The sequence below is a fragment of the Cetorhinus maximus genome, chromosome 12, assembly GCF_964194155.1.
Source record: "Cetorhinus maximus chromosome 12, sCetMax3.hap1.1, whole genome shotgun sequence".
NCBI lineage: Eukaryota > Metazoa > Chordata > Chondrichthyes > Lamniformes > Cetorhinidae > Cetorhinus > Cetorhinus maximus.
This window is the reverse complement of record NC_135890.1, coordinates 96,409,498-96,434,694: the sequence shown is the minus strand read 5'-3', so window position 1 is coordinate 96,434,694 and position 25,197 is coordinate 96,409,498. Positions and strand designations below refer to the sequence as shown.

General features: G+C 40.2%; 1 protein-coding gene across 1 annotated transcript in view; it reads right to left on the bottom strand.

The window, feature by feature from the left end:
• The window catches only part of morn3 (MORN repeat containing 3), a 76,247-nt gene that overhangs the window by 19,234 nt on the left and 31,816 nt on the right, over positions 1-25,197 (bottom strand). Inside the window, exon 4 of the mRNA XM_078554212.1 lies at positions 13,224-13,408. Within this exon, the coding sequence (XP_078410338.1) occupies positions 13,224-13,408 (185 nt within the window). The remainder of the gene's footprint in view (positions 1-13,223; positions 13,409-25,197) is intronic.

Below are 25,197 nucleotides of genomic sequence, written 5' to 3'. Positions count from 1 at the left end.
TAAATTTGGAAGTTCATAAATTTACCCAATGGTGCACATTTGCCCTTTCTGTGGAGAAAAATTATTTTATTGTTCTATTCTTGAAAAATAATTTTTCTTCAACCTTTACAAGGAAAGTACATCACATCGATATAGATTTTGCTTAGCAGTTTCCATGAAAGTTTCCAGGTGTAAAGATTACATAATTCCTGAAAAAAGTTATAATATCAATTTTAGAAACTGAAAATTTATTACACAGAGTTGATAATATTGGAAGAGTTCCAATAGTATCACAAATGTTCTGAGTTATGAGAAACCCAATTCTGGTAGCTTGAACAGAAAACACCAAGGATTTCAAAGTGTTAACTGAAGCAAACATTTGGTATTCGTCAGTTATTGGCTTTATACCAAAAAGAACACATTTTTGATCCAACAACCAATTATTTAATTCTTATTTATTACTACGTCGTCCTGCCTTGTTGTCTTCAAGCTTTCACTTCACACCATATACAGACAAAAAAAGGCAATGATTACATCTAATGGCACTGGTCAAATTCACCACAGATATGTTTATGTATTTGACATAACATTAGAAAATTAAATATTTACATCTGCTGATGGTTCTAAGCATCTCTAAATTTCAGGTACTAGATGGAGTCAGCCCAGTTAGACTCCCTTGCCACTTAAAGAGACCTCATTTAAGATAAGTTCAAAGTACGCTCTGCACTCACATACACAGAAGCATTATTATTGTTGCTGAGAATGCAGTAGACATGTCTAAACAGGATCCACAGCCAACAACTTTGGGTTTTAGTAGTTCCATATTATGATAAATGTGTTTCAGATAATTTTTAGTAAGTATTCGCTTCAGAAGTTTTGAAATCATTTTTCTAAGTATTCTCCCCAGAGGTATTTGAGAACTGTGTTTTGGCTGTATTTAGTAATCTTTAAAGACTGTGTAAAAGCCAGTTCCACAATATTTTCAATACATTGCCAAAATATCATCAAACGGGATCTAACCTGAGCGATTAACAATATTTAACAAATTACCCACCACCTTTGGTTAACATTTCACAATATGTGAGTGTATAGCAAAGGAATACTTCCTATATTTGTTCTTGGGGTGTGAGTGTCACTGGCTAGACTAGCATTTATTGTCTATCCCTAATTGGCGTTGAAAAGATGGCTGTAAGCTGTCTCCTTGAACCACTGCAATCCATGCGGTATAGGTTCACCCTCAATGCTTTTTTCTGAGTGACTTGCTGCACCATTTCAAAGAGCAGTGAAGAGCCAACCACCTTGCTGTGGATCTGGAGTCATATACAGACCAGAGGAGCAAGGATGGTAGATCTTTCCCCTGATGGGCATTAGTAAAAAAGATGGTTTTTTATGGCTATCCAGTAGTTTCATGATCATTATTCATGAGGCTAGCGTGTTTATTCCAGATTTATTAACTAATTGAATTTAAATTCCCCAGTTGCCTTGGTGGGATTTTAACTCATCTCTCTGGAGCATTAGTCCTGGCCACTGGATTACTAGTCCAGTAACATTACTGCAATACAAAAACAGAATTACCTGGAAAAACTCAGCAGGTCTGGCAGCATCGGCGGAGAAGAAAAGAGTTGACGTTTCGAGTCCTCATGACCCTTCAACAGAACTGAGTAATATTAGGAGAGGGGTGAAATATAAGCTGGTTTAAGGTGGGGGGAGAGAGGTTGGGGGTGGGGGGAGAGTGGTTGTAGGGACAAGCAAGCAGTGATAGGAGCAGATAATCAAAAGATGTCACAGACAAAGGAACAAAGAGGTGTTAAAGGTGGTGATATTATCTAAACGAATGTGCTAATTAAGAATGGATGGCAGGACACTCAAGGTACAGCTCTAGTGGGGGTGGGGTGGAAAGACTAACAGGGCATTACAGGTATAGATTTAAAAATAATGGAAATAGGTGGGAAAAGAAAAATCTATATAAATTATTGGAAAAAACAAAAGGGAGGGGGAAGAAACGGAAAGGGGGTGGGGATGGAGGAGGGAGTTCAAGATCTAAAGTTGTTGAATTCAATATTCAGTCCGGAAGGCTGTAAAGTGCCTAGTCGGAAGATGAGGTGCTGTTCCTCCAGTTTGCGTTGGGCTTCACTGGAACAATGCAGCAAGCCAAGGACAGACATGTGGGCAAGAAAGCAGGGTGGAGTGTTAAAATGGCAAGTGACAGGGATGTTTGGGTCTTTCTTGCGGACAGACCGCAGGTGTTCTGCAAAGCAGTCGCCCAGTTTACGTTTGGTCTCTGCAATGTAGAGGAGACCGCAGTAGACTAAGTTAGGGGAAATGCAAGTGAAATGCTGCTTCACTTGAAAGGAGTGTTTGGGCCCTTGGACGGTGAGGAGAGAGGAAGTGAAGGGGCAGGTGTTGCATCTTTTGGGCATGGGGAGGTGCCACAGGTGGGGGTTGAGGAGTAGAGGGTGATGGAGGAGTGGACCAGGGTGTCCCGGAGGGAACGAACCCTACGGAATGCCACCGGGGGGGGTGAAGGGAAGATGTGTTTGGTGGTGGCATCATGCTGGAGTTGGCAGAAATGGCGGAGGATGATCCTTTGAATGCGGAGGCTGGTGGGGTGATAAGTGAGGACAAGGGGGACCCTATCATGTTTCTGGGAGGGAGGAGAAGGCGTGAGGGCGGATGCGCGGGAGATGGGCTGGACACGGTTGAGGACCCTGTCAACAACCGTGGGTGGAAAACCTCGGTTAAGGAAGAAGGAGGACATGTCAGAGGAACTGTTTTTGAAGGTAGCATCATCAGAATAGATGCGACGGAGGCGAAGGAACTGAGAGAATGGGATGGAGTCCTTACAGGAAGCGGGGTGTGAGGAGCTGTAGTTGAGGTAGCTGTGGGAGTCGGTAGGCTTGTAATGGATATTGGTGGACAGTCTATCACCAGAAATTGAGACAGAGAGGTCAAGGAAGGGAAGGGAAGTGTCAGAGATGGACCATGTGAAAATGATGGAGGGGTGGAGATTGGAAGCAAAATTAATAAATTTTTCCAGGTCCCGACGAGAGCATGAAGCAGCACCGAAGTAATCATCGATGTACCGGAGAAAGAGTTGTGGGAGGGGGCCGGAGTAGGACTGGAACAAGGAATGTTCCACATACCCCATAAAGAGACAGGCATAGCTGGGGCCCATGCGGGTACCCATAGCCACACCTTTTATTTGGAGGAAGTGAGAGGAGTTAAAGGAGAAATTGTTCAGTGTGAGTACAAGTTCAGCCAGACGGAGGAGAGTAGTGGTGGATGGGGATTGTTCGGGCCTCTGTTCAAGGAAGAAGCTAAGGGCCCTCAGACCATCCTGGTGGGGGATGGAGATGTAGAGGGATTGGACGTCCATGGTGAAGAGGAAGCGGTTGGGGCCAGGGAACTGGAAATTGTTGACGTGACGTAAGGTGTCAGAGGAATCACGGATGTAGGTGGGAAGGGACTGGACAAGGGGAGAGAGAAGGGAGTCAAGATAACGAGAAATGAGTTCCGTGGGGCAGGAACAGGCTGACACAATCGGTCTGCCAGGACAGTTCTGTTTGTGGATTTTGGGTAGGAGATAGAAGCGGGCCGTCCGAGGTTGGGCGATTATCGGATTGGAGGCTGTAGGAGGAAGATCTCCAGAGGAGATGAGATCAGTGACAGTCCTGGAAACAATGGCTTGATGTTCAGTGGTGGGGTCATGGTCCAGGGAGAGGTAGGAGGAAGTGTCTGCGAGTTGACGCTCAGCCTCTGCGAGGTAGAGGTCAGTGCGCCAGACAACAACAGCACCACCCTTGTCAGCGGGTTTGATGACAATGTTGGGGTTGGACCTGAGAGAACAGAGTGCAATAAGTTCAGAGAGAGACAGATTAGAATGGGTGAGAGGAGCAGAGAAATTGAGATGACTAATGTCACGCCGACAGTTCTCAATGAAAAGATCAAGAGAAGGTAAGAATCCAGAGGGAGGGGTCCAGGTGGAGGGAGAATATTACTGCAATGCTTGTTACGAATGTATAATCATTTTCATAATATTTTTCTAGTTCGTTTTATGGGTGTGAGTGTAGATGGTTCTGTCTGTGAGACTTAATTACTTTCGGAATCAGGTAGACTGCAAACTTGAAATTATCAAAAGAAGCTAGTTGTAGAAATGTACTTGAAATGCTAATGAGTAAACATGGATGCTGTCTTAGCATGTAAGGTGTGAATGGAATTTGCATATTTAGATAAGTGCATGGATTGTTTGGATTTCAAAGGGATGTTAATCTGTTTACAACTAGCCAGATAAGCAAGGTTAAGCAGTGTGTTTATTTTTCCCAAAGGTTATTGACAATATTGACAACCTGACAGTTTTTATATTATGGGAAAGGTACAGTTTCAAAGGCATATGGAACAATGGAATTTACATATTAAAGAGAGAAACACATATAAAGGAGAATGAAAGGCTATGTTGGAGGCCCATGCAAGATCTAACGGGAGTGTATGAAAGAGTCTCGAAGAAACCTCTAGCCATTTGTGCACAAGTCTGTTGAGTCCAGTAACTGAAGTTAGAGAAAACCGTTTGGAATTCCACTATCAAGTGGATACTGTGTTAACTTGCTGGCTTTTTAAAAAAATCTAAAATCTATTTTGGACTTTGCCTTAAAGGGGTGTGTAACTGGGAGTCAGGTTAATTAGAAATTTTAGGATTTGTTATAGTACTTGTAGTAGTACTACAAGTAATTGTAGTCTTATATATGTGCTTGAAATCTTTTATTTTGTTAATAAAAATTTTAATTTAATTTTTAAAGTCTCTAAAGGTCTTAGTGGACTCATACTTCTTAGTTCAGTGCATACATCTTCTCGTAATAAATACAAATTGCAAAACCATTGTGATAGCGTGGCCAAGTTTCCCTTGTGGATTTGGTCCGCCTGGCACGCATCATCTGCCACGTCATAACAATGCTACCCACCATCCCACAAATGTCTCGAAGATCAGTATAATGGAGAGTACCCATAAAGTGCAAAAAAAAAACTATCATTATTACCAACTTTGCCACAATTACATATGTGCAACTCATATGGGTATGCATAAGAACTTTGGAACAGGAGTTGGCCATTTAGCTCCGCAAGCCTGTTCGCCATTCAATTAAATCTGCAATTTAACTCTGTATACCTGCCTTTGCCCACATCCTTTAATATCTTTGGTTAACAAAAATCTATCAATTTTAGATTTAAAACTAACAATTGATCCAGCACCAATTGCTATTTGCAGAAGAAGGTTCCAAATTTCTGCCAAGCTTTATGTAGAAGTGTTTCCTAACCAAGAAGGAAAAACCAGTTCAAATTTTTCAAATCTCAATAAAAATCAGTAACACTGGCACCAGTAATGTTGGAGTCCCATTTTAAGGTATACAAGACCAGTTCAGACAAGTTTTACTGGTTTTTCCTTAATTTCAGTCCTGAACAGTCTAGCCCTAATTTTTTGATTAGGCCCCCAATCTTAAACTTCCCAACCAGTGGAACTGGTTTCTCTTTAGCTATCATATCTGTTCCCCTTAATATTTTGAAAACTTCAAACAAATAACCTGCAAGGCTATGGACCAGGTGCTGGAAAGTGGGATTAAAATGAACGGCTAGTTTCTTTTTCATCCTTTTCTGGCCAGCACAGACATGATGGGCTGAATGGCCTTTTTCTGCATCATAACTTTTCTATGGTTCTATCTTAACCATCTAAATTCTAGGGAACACAACACTGATTTGTGTAATCTCTCCTTGTAGCTTAATCCAGGAGTTAAGGTATTATTCTGCACTCCACCAAGGCCAAAATTATATTTCCTGAGATGTGGTGCCCAGAACAGCTCACACTACTCTAGGTGTGGTCTAATTAGGATCTTGTACAGTTGAAGCTTAACTTCTACCTTTTTGTATTCTAGCCTTCTAGAATACCTTTTGCCTTTTTATTATTTTCTGTACCTGTTAAAGACATTTTAATGATTTATGTACCTGGACCCCCAAAACTCTCTTCACCATTTCAAAGTACTCTGTTGTATCCTTTTTAGGTCTAAAATGGATGACCTCACATTTTCTCTACATTGAAATCCATCTATTAATATTGCCTTGTAATTTTATGCTTCCACATACACTTCCTCCGATGCTGCCTATCTTTGCATTGTCGGCAAATTTGGTCATGCAGATATCTACACCATGATCCAAGTCTTTAATAATACAATGAATAGTTGAGGCCCCAATATAGATCATTGCTGGGCACCACTAGTCACAACCTATCAATTAAAGTACTATCAATATCCATACTAACTGTCTCCTGGCACTCAGCAATTTCCTAATCTGGTCAATAATTTGCCTTCAATTCCATGAGCTTCAGCTTTAGCTAACACACTTTACCTGACCTGCCCTTTACAGAACTATGCCGACTATATCTGATCAGCTGAAAATTTTCATGGTGTTTAGTCACTCTAACTTTATTTATCAATTTTAGTAATTTCTCGATAACAGATGTTACCAGATGAACTGGTCTTTAATACCCTGGTTTTCCTCTCTCACATTTCTTAAATAGCAAAGAGACACCTGCAATTTTCCAATCTAAAGAAATAGTTCACAAATCAAGAGAACTTTGGAAGATTATAGTTAGGGTATAGTTAGGTTCTCATCTACTTCCTTTAAAACCTGGTGCTGACAATATCTGCTTCTAAGGATTTGTCACTCCTTAGTGCCATTACTTTCTTCATTGCTGTTATTTTGCTTACGTTAGTTTTGGTGACCCCATGTCCCTGATTTAATTCGTTTCCTGCTCTATACTGGGGAGGCCAAATGTAATTTGGGCGACCACTTTGCAGAACACCTCCATTCAGTCTGCAAGTGTGACCCCTGGTGGCCTAATATCACCACCGTCAACACCCCTTTGTCCTTTTGTCAATGACATCTTTGGCAATCTCTTCTTTGCCTCCACCTATCACTGGCCCTCTATCCAGCTCTACCTGTCCCACCCCCCTCTACCAGCTTATATTTCACCTCATTTCTATTTTTCCTCAGTTCTGATGAAGAGTCATACAGACTCAAAACGTCAACTGTGTTCCTCTCCACAGATGCTGTCAGACCTGCTGAGTTGTTCCAGCTATTTTTGTTTTTCTTTCAGATTTCCAGCATCCGCAGTATTTCGCTTTTAGCACTTTAATTCTCCACCTTGCTCCCATGCTGACATATCTCTCCTTGGGCTACTGCAGTGCTCCAATGAAGCTCAACGCAAGCTTGATTAACAGCACCTCATCTTTAGATTTTGTTGCGATATCTTTTAGAAGCTTCCACCACTGCCAACCATGTTGTGGTAGGTGTTCGTTCTGCTGCAGTGGCGGTGATGTCTCATTGGTGAGATCCTGCAGAGTCGTATGTTTAAACATGAACACTTAATTGGTAGTCTTTAACTATTTACAGTTCCCAGGTTACTATCTTGCCTGGAACTGTTACTGCCATGCAGCTAGGCTGCTTAGAGTGCTGCTCTAGAGTGAGAGTATACCATGTGACTCTATACATCATATCATGGGCGGTGCTATTCTCCAGTCCAATTTAACCCTTGCTCTGCCAAGCATCTTTACATTACAATGCATACAGGCACATATCACAACAGACTTTTGGACTAACAATTTCATACTGTAATCTTTTTATTCATTTTCATTACATGTTTCAACCTTAATCTTGTTTAATGAACAGCAGATGTTCATTATTTTGCCATTCATGTCTCCTGGGGGCTGGGGGTGGGGGGAATGGTGTAGGATTGGGAGAAAAGAGAGGGAAAAGCAAAACAAATTGCACCATGAAATGCTCTGTGCATTTACCATAAATTTTACTGGGATTAACCCAACAGGGAAGCAATCAGCAAAGACATGCGAACAAATTACTCATCTCATCTTTCAATTAGGTGTACAGCATAGGGGAAATAAGATTTCTCAGAAAGTATAGGGGCAACTTACAATTAGTAATTCTGATTAAGCATTGTTATGGAACTGGAATTCTAGATCACAATGGCTGTGATGAAATCACAGTAGCCCACTATAAAGATGCTGATTGAACAATTAAATATTTAAACTGGACCTGAGATTCTAATCAGTTGATGTGCAGCAACTAAGAACTAGACCTGGAGGTGCTGCTGAAGAAGCTGTGTCGAGTTACTGCAGTGCATCCTGTCAAATACATACTGTAACCACAGTATGGCAGATAGGATGGATATTTAGGTTCGTGAATGAAGTTCCCATCAAGTGAACTGCTTTGGCCTAGATGGTGTCAAGCTTCTTCAGTGTTGTTGGAACTACACTCATCCAGGCAAGTGGAGAGTATTCACTCACTCTTGATTTGTACCTTGTAGCTAATGGAAAGATTTTAGTGAGTCAGGACAGGTTTCACTCATTGCAGAATATCTAGCCTCTGACCAGTTTTAGTAGTCACAGAATTTATGTGATTGATGTTTTGTGTTTCTGGTCAATGGTTTTCCTAGCATACTAATAGTGGGGCACCTGGAAATGATAATGTGTTTGAAAGTTAAGGCAATGTGGAAAGACTGCCTTGTTGGAGATGGTCATTGCCTGGCATTGGTGTGGCACAAATGTTGCTTTTGGACATGGGCTGCTTCATTATCTCAGGAATTGAAAAATGCTGCTGAACACTGTGCAATCGGCAGGAAACAGCCCACTTCTGAACTTATGATGGTGGGAAGGTCATTGATGAAGCAGCTGAAGATAGTAAGTTAGAATGTTTTACTGGACTGGATAACGATGTTTTCAGGTTTAATTCCTGGGCTGTGTTTCTTTATTTGATCTCAGCCAGACTGACAGTACCATATCTGGCCTTGGAGTGAGGAAGGGGGAGCTGCTAGGGTTACCACCAATTGCCTTGGTGGACACGAAATGAAGATGCAATCAGAGACAGCTATAATAACCCCTGATTAAATACCTTAAAGGGTAACAGAGGCCTTATGTCATGCAGTTTGCCCAGAATATGTTGCTGTACAAGGAAGAAGCCTTGTTGGCAAAAATATACACATGAAAAGTCCATGTGCAACTTTAACGACTAGATGTGAGCATGATAGAAACAAACTATAAACAGCATATGAAAGCATAATTCATAATATTTCAACACAATACAGTTCAAATTTCTAAGCTTCAACATAACCGCCATCTTTTGTGATCCATCATTCAATCCAATTTTTCTAGTTTCAACTAGTTGAAAAATTCTCCAGTTGCCGCTAAGCAATTTCATGAAAATTAACATTAAAAAACTTTATGAATTATGCTTTCATATCACATTTACAGATTGCTTCTATTATGTGTACATCCTAAGTTCTTCAGTTTAAACAAGAACTTTATATAAACACCCTGTATATCTTGTTAAGACTCCTGGCATTTGCCTATTTTTCTAAATCAAATAGCTGAATTGTTCCTGTAATTTAAATTTGTCATTATAGAAATTTTGCCTAAGAGATGTAATCCAGGTACATCCAACTGGACATAGTTATTTTCATGAACCAGTTAGAGTAAATATTTAAAATTTGAAATGATTTCTGTTAGGATTCATAAGCGGATTAATTCACTACCTATGACTGAATAACAGCTTGCATGATGTCTGCAACAATGATACAATAACTTATTTAGTATAAAAGAGCTTTATCCTTCAGGAACTATTGTTTGGTCATGGTAAACATTTTCAACCCAGAAGTATTCTGAGGGCGATCTGCAATGTTGGAATAGAAATTTCTGACAATTACAATAAATTTGCATTCAAAGGCTCTTTACAAAAATGATTACAATCCATTTGGTCACTCATTAAGCAGAGACGACTTCTCTGGCTTGGACACATTCGCAGGATGGAAGAGGACATATGGCCAAGGATTTTCTGTATGCTGAGGAAACTGGTGCCAGAAGACCAGAAGAACATCCAAAGCTCCACATCAAGAGCGCTTGTAAGCGTGACATTAAGGCCCTAAACATCGATTTTCACACCTGGGAGACACTAACTGATGACAGAGGGAAATGGCGACATCACCTTTGGGCAGTGTGCACCACCATGATGATCAGTAGGCTTGACAACAGGCACCAACACTGAAAACAACAACCCACAGTGACACCTGATAATCACTTCATATGCAGCATTCGTGGTAGAACCTGCCTCTCGCAGATTGGTCTTTTCAGCCATCAGCAAAAGTCCGCCATATGAAGCGACCCTGTCCCCAACAGATTTGATTTGCTGCATGTCCATCATCCTACATAGATGGAAGGATACCAACAACGAACATTTGTCCAGGTACAAATGAATAATGTAACTGTTGGGTTAACAGCGGTGAGAACCCAGCGGAAGAACTAATGTCAATGTAAGGTGCATTTTCAAATGTTTGCTTGGGAAAGACTCATTTAGACTGGTGCTGGGTGTGAGCTTTGAAATGAAGAGCAGCTAGCTTTTGAAATGAAGAGCTGCTAGCTGACAATCTTGTTACACAAGGTGACAAAATGGGTTTTATATGGTAGTGGGGATGGGGGAGGGAAGTCAGTAAACAATGCTTGTGCAATTCAACACGACTGATACATGTTACATAATGATGTTAACAATGTTTCTTCTTCAGTTCTCCGCCTGAAGACAGGTCCAATTACAGCTCCACAAACTCCACCAAAGGGTAGGGCAAGAAGCAGGTCCCAAATCCATCCCAGCCAGAATGGGGATCGAACTCCTTGCTGTTGGCACAAATCTTATCCACACCAGCTGTCCAGCCAAGAAGCCCAAGTTGCTGTGGCAACATGCACTTTTACATGCATTTTGTAGTCTGGAGCTCTGTGGTAGAGGCTCCAATTTTCTGTCCATCACACGGCTAACTAGGAATCTCTCCCACTCTCACCAGCTGCCATTGGTGTATTTTGAAAGGATTTACAGGCTGATACTCAACCTGTTTGACTGCATTATGAACGTACCTTGCATGTCCATCAAGTCCTGGAGTGGAACTTGAACCTGGGCTTTCTGGCTCAGAGGCAGGGACACTACCCACTGCGCCATAGGACTTCTTAACAAGGCATCCTCAAACAAAAAGCTAATATTAGAAGAAAGCTCATGGAATTTTAAAAGATATGAATAAAAAATTGAATCATTTAAATTTTTGGCACCAAAAAAAAAATGATTTTGCTACCAATTTATCTAAATATGCAATTGAAATAATATCACAACTGTCCAGGACACAAATACTATAACAGACCTTTGATAGGAAAATTATTAACATAATTTGATGTAAACACCTTCCAGAAGGAGGCTGCTTGAAGCACATTAAGGTGTTTGAAAGGACATACACCCTTTAAAAATTGCAATACCGAGTACCTTCATGAATCCCACACAGAGATATGGGAGACATTCAAAGAAGAAAAGAGTTACAGAAAGAATGAGAAGGAAGTTAGACATAGTGTGAGAGACATTACAATGATGAAAATGTGAGAGTTAAAAAAGAAAAGTAGAACTAGTTACATCTGTGAGCAACATGATTGGAGATCAGCTGTATTATAATACATTATGGGCTGAATTTTCCCCCTGTCGGGGGGGTTGTGGTGGGACATGCGGGAGTGAGCGCAAACCCAATTTTATGGCCCCATTTTACGTGGGCAGGCCAATTATGGCGCTGTGCGCTCCCTGTGTGGGCGGGGGGGGGGGATTCCCAGAGTTGGGGCCTGCGCACTTTAAGTTATGAAAAATTTAATTAAAGAAGAGTTTTAAGGGCATGTCCCCTCATGTGAAGCTGTCACATGAGCTGGGACATGTCCATTAATTTTTTCAAATTTTAAAATTTAATTAATAAACCCTTCATGAAACCCCATCCCGCCCGTGGATGAGGTTTCATGAAAGGTTGGACGGGCAGCATTCTTAACAACTTTAATTACTTTCTTAATGGCGTTAATAGGCCTGTGACATTTTGGCAGGCACGCAGCCGATGTGGCTGCGCGCCTGCCGAACTGACAATCTAAATGACGCCCACCTGGCGTCACCGCACGTCATTTTACGCGTTAGCAAGCAGGCCCTGCCCCCGCTCGCCGACCGGAAAATTCTTCCTTATGTATCGGTTAGTAAAATTTTCATGTCAAAAATATTATGTGGCTTACATTAAGGACTCTGCTAGTCACAGAATTTAAAATAGTATTTTCTCACACAAATACAGGTGCCAAATATTTACTGTAAACAAGGTGCCTATAATTAAATGAACCAGTATGAGTGGCGTGATCAATTTCAAACACTTCGTATGACCAATTACATGGTCATACATGGACAGACAATGGGACAATGGCAACAGTTAATTCACACTTTTAGGGCCCAATTTTAATTCTAAGCAAGTGAATGGGGTTCGAATAAATTAAGAACTCACCCATATTTTCTGCATTGTACAGAAACATCTATGAGTAACTAACTAATCAATAACCAATTTTAATTCTATGTGACCAGCATGAAATAATCCAATAAATAATGTACTATTGACAAAGATGCTTAATTTTTGTCACTGTTTGCCAGGATCCCAGAACTACAACTGCTTTGTTGAGGTCAAGGTGAGGGTGGGGAATAAAGTTACATGCACATCCTTGGCCTACTGCACATGTGCTTTTCACAGTGATCCGTGGTTTCAGCTGGATGAGTTCTGGAGTACAGAGGTATGGGCAGATCTGATGCTAGCAGAGAAAAACATCTGCTTTGATTCAACTCCAGTAAGATATGGCATACCCTGTAAGGAGGAGAAAAATGGAAGTCCCGGGGGCAACTGAGAAGTTTTTAAAAAAAATTAATTGAATGTTTCTTTACTGCATTTAAATGATAGATTTAATTTTCAGAGACAATATTGAGAGTTGGACTGGTAACTACCACAGCACCTCTATACTGGAGAATTTTTCTTTATTGTAATGTGACGGGGCTGAAATTGAGACCACGCACAGCAAATGAGAAAGAAGAAATATATACCTTGGCTTAGCAAATTATATGATACAAAAATAATATGAAGAGGTAGAATTGTGCACATTTGTTTTTTTTAAATATGTAAACATCAATTAGCTCCTTCCCTTAAAAGATTAATATGTTGCAGCATATCCACAAAAGTACAAATTGTGCGTGGTTTAGTGGAAAGAAAAAATGCAATGTATTGAATGGTCTTTTCTCATTCCATTCTGTTCTAAACATGTAAATAAATTGTGCAAAACAAGCATAAGATTGTCTAATAAGCAACAGTAAAATTTAAATACCTGTGGTATTGGATATGGAGTAGGGTCAATTGCATCTTCTCGACCAAAGTCAATCATTTTTCCACACTTTGGAATGTCATCTACCCACACACCTTCATACAATTGGCCTTTCTCAAAGAAGAAAAACTTTCCTTCTCCATGTTTCTTTCCATTTTTCCAGAAGCCTTCATAGCGATTTTCATTAGCTGAATAAAATACAGGACTATTAAATGATGTAAAAATCAAAAATATTTAAGGTAGCTAGTCCAACAATTTGTATCTTACAGGTATTCTTTAGTACATCTGTATTCCACAGTCTTGATATAAGCAAATGACTGGAACTCTGTTGGCCTTATAGACAAATTGTTAATTTTGACGGACGTATAAGTTATAGTATCATCATCAGACTTGTTCTATCCAAGGAGGATATTGCTATGATCTCAGTGGAAACCATTAACTCCTAAAAGAGAAACTCAACTCCCAGTTATTAACTGAAAGACTAATACCACAAGATTTCATGCTTTAAACAAAAACCTTTATTGGTCTAGAATTAAACAAAGCAAGTACTACTAACTTAATATGATATTTTGTAAACACTTATACTTTAAACCCAAAAATCACAGCAGAACACTGCCCGTTCTACTTTTATTTCCACCCAAGAGTTACCCTGTACTTTACAGAATCTGGAGGATTCCTTCACTTCTCCTGAGACCAAACAAAGGTGCACCACAGTTCTCAGGAATTCACTTTGATATTCCTCAGTGTTCCCATTATTCTCCGAGGTATGATATTTCTTGCACTAGCATCCAGCTAAGTGAACCCTCCAACTCTCTTACTTCATGATTGTGGACTTCACAGCTCAAGTGTGGGACTCACTGCATTCTTGCATTGTGGCAACAAATCAGGAACATCCCTGGTTTGTGATAGCCCTCTGCACCTGGTTCACAGCTCCTGGCAGATTCTCTCACTGGTTGTCTCAAAGTTGCTTTGAAGCTGATTCAACTGCCTGTGAGAAATCACATAGATAAAACCCAAAACTAAAGAAACACCTCCCTACAATCTATCCCCTTGGCAACATGGCACAACTGGGATGCCCAGACAGAAATTTAAACTAATAAATTTTACCTTCAAAACATCACTTTGATTCTGGGACCAACATGAATAATTTATATCTCTAATGGGGACAACTGCAATCTTACAAGACTCACTGGCTCTATTAGAAAGCTGAGAGAGAACTACCGAAGCAGGAGCTCAGTTTGATCAGACTGCAATTCACTCTAATGTGAGATTTAGAATATGGTTCCTGATAACCACTGTGCTGTTGCAGTTTAACAGCAATTTGACCAATGATGTAATGCCACAAAATTATTAAGCAATATATCACATCAAACACAGGTCAAATGTCTTGCAAATCTTTGTGATACCAGAAGGCTCATGGATATATGTATAATTCTCTTTACCAGTCACTTCACTTTCTGATAAATTGGCCTGAAATGTTAGCTCTGTTTCTCTCCACAGATGCTGCCTGACCTGCTGATTATTTCCAGCATCTTCTGTTTTTATTTCAGATTAACAACATTCACAGTATTCTGCTTTTCAACTTCACAACCCTTGTTTAAGATGCAAGCAACTTTGTTTTTTTTCTCCCCTTCAGTTACTTACATAGTATCTATTTTAAAAAACATAGAAAGGAACAACAGAAAGGAGGCCATTCAGCCCATTGCATCTTTGCTACCTGAAAAAGAGCTATCCAGTCTAATCCCACTGTCCAGCTTTCAGGCTGTAACCCTGTAAGTTTTTGCACTTCAAGTATCCAAATTTTTTGTAAAATAAACTAAAGGCTTCTGCCTCTATACCACCCTTTCAACCAGTGAGTTCTAGACCCCTGCTACTCTCTGGATGAAAAAGCTCTCAATTCCCTCCAATCATTTTAAGAATTACTTTAAATTTATGCCCCCTAATTGTTGACCTTTCCAGTAAAGGAAATAGATCCTTCCTATCCATTTCATCTAGGCCCCTTATAATTTTATCTATCTCAATTATACTTCAATTCCGGCCCCTCTGTTCAAAAGAAAATATTTTTGCTCTAGATCTTGTAACGACTTATGATTTGCTTAAAATGGAAGTGCTTTTACATATTTGTTCATCCTTACCTCCTCAAAATTATTTTCTCAGTTATTATTCTCCACCTCCTACAGTGGATTGATTTGTATTTCTTTGTGAAGTTGTTAGTGTAGCACTGGCATCAGAGGTTTGCCCAATTGTGAAGTCCCAGTGACCAGCACCTGCTCCTATGGCCTAACTTGACTGTACGTAGTACCAATACTCAGCACACTACTGAAGCAGTCCATGACAAAATGCAATCAGACCTGGACAATATCCAGGCTTGGGCTGACAAGTGACAAGTAATGTTCATGCCACACAAGTGCCATTCGTGCCATTACCATCACTGAATTCCCCCACTAACAACATCCTGGTAGTTAACATTGACTGGAAACTGAACTGAACTAGCCATATAAATAAAATGGCTACAAGAGCAGGTCAGAAGCTAGGAATCCTGTGGTGAGTAACTCACCTCCTGACTCCCCAAAGCCGGTCCACTGTCTACAAGGCACAAGTCAGGAGTATGAGGGAATACTCTCCACTTGCTTAGATGAGTACAGCTCCAACGACACTCAAGAAACTTGACAACATCCAGGATAAGGCAGCCGGCTTGACTGGCACCCCTTCCATAAACATTCACTCCTCCACAACCGGGAACATTGGCAGTGGTGTGTACCAAGGTGCACTGCAGAAACGCGCGAGGGCTCCTGAGGTGGCACCTTCCAAACCCACAACCACTACCATCAAGAAGGACAAGGGCAGCAGACACATGGGAACACCACCAACTGGAAGTTCCCCTCCAAGCCACTCACTATCCAGACTTGGAAATATATTGCTGTTCCTTCACTCTCGCTGGGTCAAAATCCTGGAACTCCCTCCCTAACAACACTGTGGGTGTACCTACACCACTGGAACTGCAGTGGTTCAAGAAAGCAACTCACCACCCACTTCTCAAGGGCATTTAGGGATGGGCAATAAATGCTGGCCTAGCCAGTAACACCCACATCTCTGAAATGAATTTTTAAAATCCCTCAAACATCAAACACTCAACTCTAACCCCATCACAAATATCAGCCCCTAAAAGAAACAAAGAATCCTCAAATCAATCAGTCTGGTTAACTCGGACTTTTTTTCTTAGTTGCTCATACTGTACAAACTACTAGAAAAAAATACTTTTATCTTTGCTTCCCTGCCCCACAACTTGTGTTTGTGATTGTTAATTTGAACATTTTCTGCTTGCTTAATATGTGACACCTTGGACATTTGTTGTTTCACAGGAGTATGGTGAGAAACACACCCATGATGCATTTCCCTCACACATGAACTATAAACAGAAAGTGTAAATCTCTTTCTACCCACTGGTCATGTAATGTGGGTTGTTGTGGAGCATTTTTGGGTATTGAATTTCTATAGCAACAGCATAAGAACTCACAAAATGTATCCATATTTAATATACAGGATTTGTCAACAGCCAGTGAAAACCCTCAGTACCCAAACACCATGTTGAAATGTTCAACTTGAGGCCTATACCCAGGCTTCAGACAGATTGGCTTGCCACCCTTGATATATGAGACATTTTTGAAGGTATTTCTAAGACTATATATTCGCTTCATTAAAATGTTCAGTCATTTTTATATTTGTAATTTTTGTCTATGTTGTTGAGGTGCTGGGGATGATTTTTTTCATGACTTCCCCATTTATGACTGTAGATAAGTGTAGTGGGGTGAAAATTGCAACAATTAAAGAGTCTTACTGCTGGAAATTTGCCTGTTCCAATGTTCGTGTGGACTTCAATTTAGAGCTCCTTTCAGAAGCAGGCAAGAGCTAATAAATAATTGTAAATTTTAATTTCAACATGCACTGCCACCACTTCTTCCTCAATCCACCCACAAACTATGGGAGGTATAGGTCAGGAGGGAGCAGTTTCCAGCAGTATTTAAAGGGATACTCACCTGCTTCAGTCAAAATTCTGCAACACTCTAGGAGCCTGTGTTAGAGTTTTTATGCTTAGATGTTTTTAAATGCTTATAGTGGCTGTACACTCTTCTGACCTCAAAGTGCTTCTTGAAACTCACTTTTTTGTTAATGGAAATCCTTTTGGTGATTCCAACTTTAGCTAAAGGAAGAAGAAAAGCAGTATTCAGGAGGAAGGAACAAATAGAGCTACAGGGAAGTCAAATAGAAGGAGGCATTAGTGCTGGAATCCTTACCCTCCTAATAGAACATACAGGCACAGGACAAAATACCAGCACTTCTCTGAGCAGCAGTGCATATGAAAGCTGCACTTCTCTAAGAATGTTATCTCAGAATTGTGTCACCTCCTGCAAATTCTGCAACCAAGTGCCACTGATAGCACTTAATTGCCTGTTGCACTCAAGATCATTGCTGTCTTGAATTGTCTTTGCTCCAGTTCCTTTGAGATTGCCAATAAAGATATAAGTGGGTGAACAATAAACACAATGTGTAAAGGTTTATGATCCTATTAGAAAGGGATAAGTCAGTATAAAAACCAGATCAGATTGGATTAGGAATTTAGAAAGATGAATAACCAAGTTGAGATGAGGTGGAAAGAGAAATTCAAGAAAAAATACTTATCTTTATATAGCACTTCTCACAAGTTTAGAATATCCCAAAGTGCTTTACAGCTAATGAAGTACTTTTGAAGTGTAGTCACTGCTATAATGTCGGAAACATGACAGCCAATTTGCCAAATTGGCTGTCATGTTTCCGACATTATAGCAGTGACTACATGGTCCCATGAATAGCAACGTTATATTGACCAGATAGTCTGTTTTAACAATGTTGGTTGAGGTATAAATATTTGTCCCGAACAAAAGGAGAAAGCCCTTACTCTTCTCCGAATAGTGTCGTGGGATATTTTATGTCCACCTGAGGGCAGACAGGACCTCAGTTTAACATTTCATCTGAAAGAAAGCAACTACCTACGCTCTCAATACAATGTTGAAGTGTCAGGGTACATGACATGCTTGAGTCTGTAATGTAGATACATACAGGAGTGTGTGATGTTCTTTCAAAAAAAGTGAAAAGGTACAGAATAAGTATATTCCTTTAATAAAGAAAGTAACTAATAGTTTTGGAATGTCATTCCTAAAAATAGGTTAGAAACAGATTGAAACTGAAAATGCCCAAAAGGACCAAAAGAATAATAGCTGCAAAAAATCTAAAGGAAAATATGAAAAGAAGTTAAGGGGGTGATATGCACAATTAAAATAAAATGTGAGAAAAAGTTTCAAAAAACAACTAAAGGAACAATTAAGCATTTTATAAGCGTATCAGTAAAAATGTATTTGTTAAAAACAAGGTGGAACTGCAGAGAATAAAGGATGGTCAGTTTGATAATGATCAAAAATGGCAAAGGTATTTCACATTAATATTTACTATATTAGTAAGGAGGTGAATCCTTAAGCAGCTGAGGTCAGGATGGACTATATTATGATGAATGCAAGAAACATTTAGATAAATTATTTAGGCGAAGGGAGACAAAGTCAAATGGCCTTCTTCTGTGTTGTACTGATCTTTGATTCTATGAAAGTGCCAAAGCCAAACTGGATAGGCTCTCTTAGGTCCCTGTGGAAGGCAAGCGAGGATAAGGCCCAGACTCCACAGAATGTGGATGTATATCAGAGCATAGAATGGCTAATGTAATACGCATTTTTTAAAAAGAATAAAAACTAATCTGGGTAATTTACAGCCCAATAAGTTTTTAACATCTATGGTACAAGAAATTTTAAGGGTTTAATTAAAGATAAAAATTACCATGTTTCTAGAAAAAAGGGGAAATAGTTTGAAGTAACCGAGATATATTTCAAAAGGGAGAAATACGTTTGACAAAACTTATAAAATTCTTTGAGGAGGTAACAGACATGGTAGACAGGAGAATGACAGTGAATGTATTGTTCATGAACTTTAGGAATGCCTTTGCCAAGGTACCACATGGGAAATTACCAGATAAGATTGGTAGTATGAAAGCAGATTTAAAAATTGTTAAAAGAGGGAAGAAAGAAAAATAATTCAAGGGCCAGGATTTCATGGTCCCGATCAGGACCAAACAGAGGAGGAACAAAAAAAAACGACTGCCAAGCAGAGCGGCCGGAGGCCGCCTCTGTTCCCGGCATCGGCCATTTTAATGAGGGCGAGGGAGGGAGCGGGCTGGGTAACCCACCCTGTCCTATGAAGGAGGAAATTGACAGTGTTGTGGGTTCATTGAGAGCCCATTCCAGGTAAGTTTTTAAAATTTTTATGTAGACAGCTGGACTTTAGCAGCTGTAGGGTTTTATGCCAGCTGCATGGAGGCTGAACCATGGATTGGATGTGGGAAAGTTTAAAAAGTAAGTAAAATGGTTTTACATCATTCACAGTTCATCATTAAGTGCTATAACATGAGTTGTATCTGTGTTCATTAAGATGAGGTATGACAGTGCTGTGATTGGAAGATTTCACTACCCGTTAAACAATGTGTTTGCCAGGCTGTTACTTCTGCCAACTGTCAAGTAAAAGATCAACAATGTAAATGTTGAAAAGTCTTCAGATGAGCTAAAAAAAGAAAGTTAATCTAATGGATGAAAAGATAGAGTATATCTTCACACTATTTAAAGGATAGCCTAGTATGTTAACTGAGTGTAAATGTTTAATCTTTTCCCATTGCTTTTGTATATTAAGTCTAAACATCTGTTGAGATAGCAGTTCTGAAGTCTGTTTGTTTACCCGGGGAGTTTTATGAGCTCCAGACTAGAATCCAACTGTCCAATCATTTTACAAATGCTTCATATTGTTAATACAGGCTGCTCTAAAGGGTCTATGTGTTTACTGATGGAGTCATGTGGGCTATTCAATAGCTTCCAAATGTATAATAGGGCTTGTGAGTTCTGTTCATAAAGCGTATGATGAGTAAAAGGTGTGAGGCTGAGGGGGTTGAGGGGGGAGGTTAAGTGGTTAGAAGGTTCAACTGGATACCTATAGGTAAGCTGCTAATTGCCTCGGAAGCACCGTGCTGAAGCTTTTTGGGAACAACTTTTAACCTGTCTGCTCTAGATTTGACCTCCTTTCATTCCCGTCTCCAGGCCACTTGGGATCTTCCAGGAGTCCAAGCCCTGTGTACCGACAGTCTCAAGATGGAGGCTAGAACCATGATGGCTGGATTAGTCCCACTTCCCAGTTCCCATCTCTGACATGAAAATTTGGCCCAAAGAATGTATTTGAAATGCCTATTCATTCAATAGTTCAATCTGTTCAAGTGATGTTCAAGTAGAAAGTGATGTGTGAAGCCTGCATCTCAGAGGTGCAATTCGTGCCGCAACTACAAGAAGGGATTAACTACTGCATCCATTGAAGTGACCACACACTTCATAAGACCGTAAGATGTAGGAGCAGATTTAGGCCATTCGGCTCATCGAGTCTGCTCCGCCATTCAATGAGATCATGGCTGATCTGATAATCCTCAACTCCAGTTTCCTGCCTTGTCCCCATAACCCTTGACTCCCTTACTAATTAAAAATCTGTCTATCTCAGCCTTGAATATACTTAACGACCCAGCCTCTACTGCCCTCTGCAGTAAAGAATTCCACAGATTGACTACCCTCAGAGAAGAAATCCCTCCTCATCTCTGTTTTAAATGGGCACCCCCTTACTCTGAGATTATGCCCTCTGGTCCTCGACCCTCCCACAAGGGTAAACAACCTCTCAGCATTGACCCAGTCAAGCCCCCTAAGAATCTTATATGTTTCAATAAGGTCGCCTCTCATTATTCTAAACTCCAATGAGTACAGGCCCAACCTACTCAACCTCTCCTCATAAGAAAATCCCTCCATACCCGGGATCAACCTAGTGAACCTTCTCTGGACTTCCTCCAATGCCAGTATATCTTTCCTTAGATAAGGGGACCAAAATTATTCACAGTATTCTAGGTGTGGTCTAACTAGTGCCTTGTATAGTTTTAGCAAGACTTCCCTATTTTTATATTCCATTCCCTTTGAATTAAAGGCCAACATTCCATTTGCCTTCCCTATTACCTGTTGAACTTGTATGTTAGCTTTTTGGGATTCATGCAGAAGGACTCCCAAATCCCTCTGTGCTGCAGCCTTCTGCAGTCTTTCTCAATTTAAATCATATTCAGCTCCTCTATTCTTCCTGCCAAAGTACATAACCTCATTTTTTCCCCACATTGTATTCCATCTGCCAAGTTCTTTGCCCACCACTTAACCTATCTATATCCCTCTGTAGACTCCTTGTGTCATCCTCACCACTTGCCTTCCCACCTATTTTTGTGCCATCCACAAACCTGGCGATAGTACATTCACTTCCCTCATCTAAGTCATTAATATATATCGTAAATAATTGAGGCTCCAGCACTGAACCCTGTGGCACTCCACCAGTTACAGGTTGCCATCCCGAGAATGCCCCCTTATCCCAACTCTCTGTCTTCTATTGTAGCCAATCCTCTATCCATGCTAATATACTACCTCCAACACCATGGGCTCTTACCTTATTAAGTAGCCTTATGTGTGGTACTGAATCAAATGCCTTTTGGAAATCCAAATATATTACATCTACTGGTTCCCCTTTATCTACCCTGTTTGTTACCTCCTCAAAGAATTCTAATAAATTTGTTAGGTATGATTTCTCCTTCATGAAGTCATGCTGACTCTGCTTGATTAGATTATGCATTTCTAAATGGTCTGCTATTACATCCTTTATAATAGAATCCAACATTTTCCCAATGACAGATGTTAAGCTAACTAGCCTAAAGTTACCTGTTTTTTGTCTGTCTCCCTTTTTGAATAAGGGTGTTACATTGGCCTTTCTCCAATCCTCTGGGGCTTTTCTAGAATCTAAGGATTCTTGGAAGATTACTACCAGTGCATCCACTATCTCTGTAGCTACTTCCTTTAATATCCTAGGATGCAACCCATAAGGTCCAGGGGAATTAACAGCCTTTAGCCCCATCAGTTTCCCTAGTACTTTTTCTTTAGTGATAGTTATTGTATTTATTTTCTCCCTCACCCTCTTTTCGTCCCTTGATTATTTCGTATTTTTGGAACGCTTTTAGTATCTTCTATCGTGAAGGCTGAAGCAAAGTAGTTATTCAACTCCTCTACCATTTCCTTCATGACTGCTTGCAGAGTGATCAATACCATGCACCAAATCTTCACATAAGTTACATCATCCACAGCCAGTGTCATGTTGCAGTAGCCTCTTGGCAGGCAGTCCAATATATTTAACTATTTCTGGTGTATAGAAAGCATTTTTGTTTCCAATATTGAATCCCTAAAGTTTGCATTCTCTGTCTGCTTTAACAAAGCCAAGATGTGAGCTTGTCCACCAGCAAACAATTTCCTGGGATGTCCTTTCCACTTGCACTTGTGCTTTGCAAAACATTCCCTGCAAATCCCTATAACTGGTAATTTATACCATGCAAGGTGCCAAATTCTGCACTGACGATCGAAGAGCAATAGTAAAACTCAGTGAACCTTTAGGAAGGTTCTCCTCCTGCATGTCTGTGGCTGCAAGGCCTCGAAAAGGATGGAGACATGTAAAGCAGGGAAAAGCAGTAGCAGATGAATGACAGTGCAATGGAACACCATGTTGTTGTGTGTCTATGTGGGTGAGCTAAGTGAAAAGAGGAAAAGGAAAGGAAAATGTCCAAGCACCCTCCTCTGCATGGCTTAATTGTAATCATCTCTAATGTGTGTCATTTTCCCGCCTATAATGTCGATGGCCATATCCTCCATTGTCGTCAAAATTTGCAATGCAGTGTAAAGTCCTCCCATTCTGCAAGTCGCCCTTCAGTTGTGTGCCAGCTTCTCCTGCAAAAAGAGTGAAAATGGATTGGTGTTTGACCTGTTTGGGGTTTTGAAGATATGTGAGGCAACTTACCATGGTTGGCATGCTGAGGGAAAGAAACATCAACGATGTTTCTGTAGACATAAGACATAAGTCATTGTGAGGGCTATAGTAGCGATGTATGAGTGTGTGAATGCAATCAGAAGATGATGTTGTGATTGGTGCAGAGGCTTGGGAAGTGGGGAAGAGATGGATTGTTACTACTAGGCCAAAATATGGCTTTGCGAGCTTATTTCAAGAATATGAAATGTTGAGTAGTCTTACTTGGCAGTCCTGGTAAGATTATCTTTCTTGCTGCACTGCAGCTAGAACCTATTAACAATGCTGTGGAAATTGAACTGCCCAGCCATCTCTCTCCACTGCAGTTGATTAATTTTCCATGACACAGTCATTCATCTGCCACTGCTTCCAGGACAGCCATCAACCATCTGAAGGAAAAAGGACTTCCTTCTTATTCCTCACTTGCTCCATGAGCATGTCCACAGTTGCACTGATGAATTAGGGTGCTCTGGCCAATGTCATGTAACATTCTAACTCAGTTATCCACTGACTGCCTTTAAAAAGCGCACCTATCATTTAAGGACTACAGGCTCCCATTAAGTCGCAGCAGGCGCATTGAATTACCGTCTCCAACATCAAGCTGTTCATAAACAATGTGGTTAGCACCAGTAGCTCCCCTGTTGTATTTAAGTATGATGCCCAACCAACAAAGTCAGTTTGACTTCCTCCTATCATTGAGCAGGCATTGAGAATGCTCCATCAGCTGCCTGTCTGGTCTGTGCCAGAAGTGAAACAAACCCTTTTATTTTTAGCTCCCTGCATGGAGTAAAGAAAGAAGAAGATAGTCAAAAGCATAACTTCAATTTGATTGCTTAATTGTGTGGCAGTTTCTGGTTCCAGATTGCTGTTTTTGAAAAACACAATGGCCTAAATTTTGCAGTAGGAATAATGGTGAGACTATTAATTATGTGCAATTAAACGCAAAAATTGGAAAGTTACTGTCCAATTTGCCCTGCTCCTCCGCAAGTTTCGCTAGACCAGTGTAGTGCTTCCATTGCTTTGTGATTTGGTATTCAAGCACATGCAGGATGTGAAATTGGGATATTGACCTGCTAGATAACCAGGAAATGTTAGGGCACGTCCATTAAAGTAAAAATGGATTTTTTAAATGAACTGATAAATTTTATTGATTACCAAACAACCTAACTGACACTGACACTGTGCAGTCCCATTCCTTCATATCTTAATTAATGTTAGGGATTTTAAATATATATGTCATTTTTTACTTTTTCTGTATCTTATCCTTCTCTCTTTCTTAATCCCATCTCTTTTCATTCCCTCTATTCTTTTTCTGTACATAATTTTAGTTTTAATTAGATATAGTAACTTAAACTTCTTGGTTTAGACGCCGCGTGCCTCAGCAAGGATTCTTCAAGCATTCTTGGTTGAAGAGAGATGCTTTTTCTTACTGGTCCCAGATGTTACACTGTATCAGATTCCTGATGACCAAAAGTTTCCACTCAAAAACCTAAAAAAAAAGTCTGTGGGCAGCTGTAAGCATAATAAACTGTGACACCCATTCGTTCACTGCTGATCACAAAGTCTAGTTTAAAGGTCTGGATTTTACTGTAGCAGGACACCTACAGCAAGTGCCAGTAGTTAAACTTGCCCTGGCACATTCCGTTTTAACATTTTTTTGCTTGGCAAGTTGCTGCAAGTGCAAGTTTCTAACAGGGACAACAGGGCATCTGGGACCAAGTAAACAGGGAAAGCAACTCTTCCTTAACCAATCAGATTGAAGGAGTAAGAAATGAACAACAGAGATGGATGTATAAATTAGAGTGAATGGGGAGTAATTGAATTCAATGTCAAATCAGGTACAGAAAGAGAAAATAAAAAGAAGGAAATAAAGAGTGAATTGAGAAAGAGAAAAAAGAAAGGAAAAGCAAAACGAAAATGTGATTTTAAATTTGAAATTTCTAAAATCTTCAACAACAATTAATACTTGAAAGAATGAGACTCCACGCTTAAT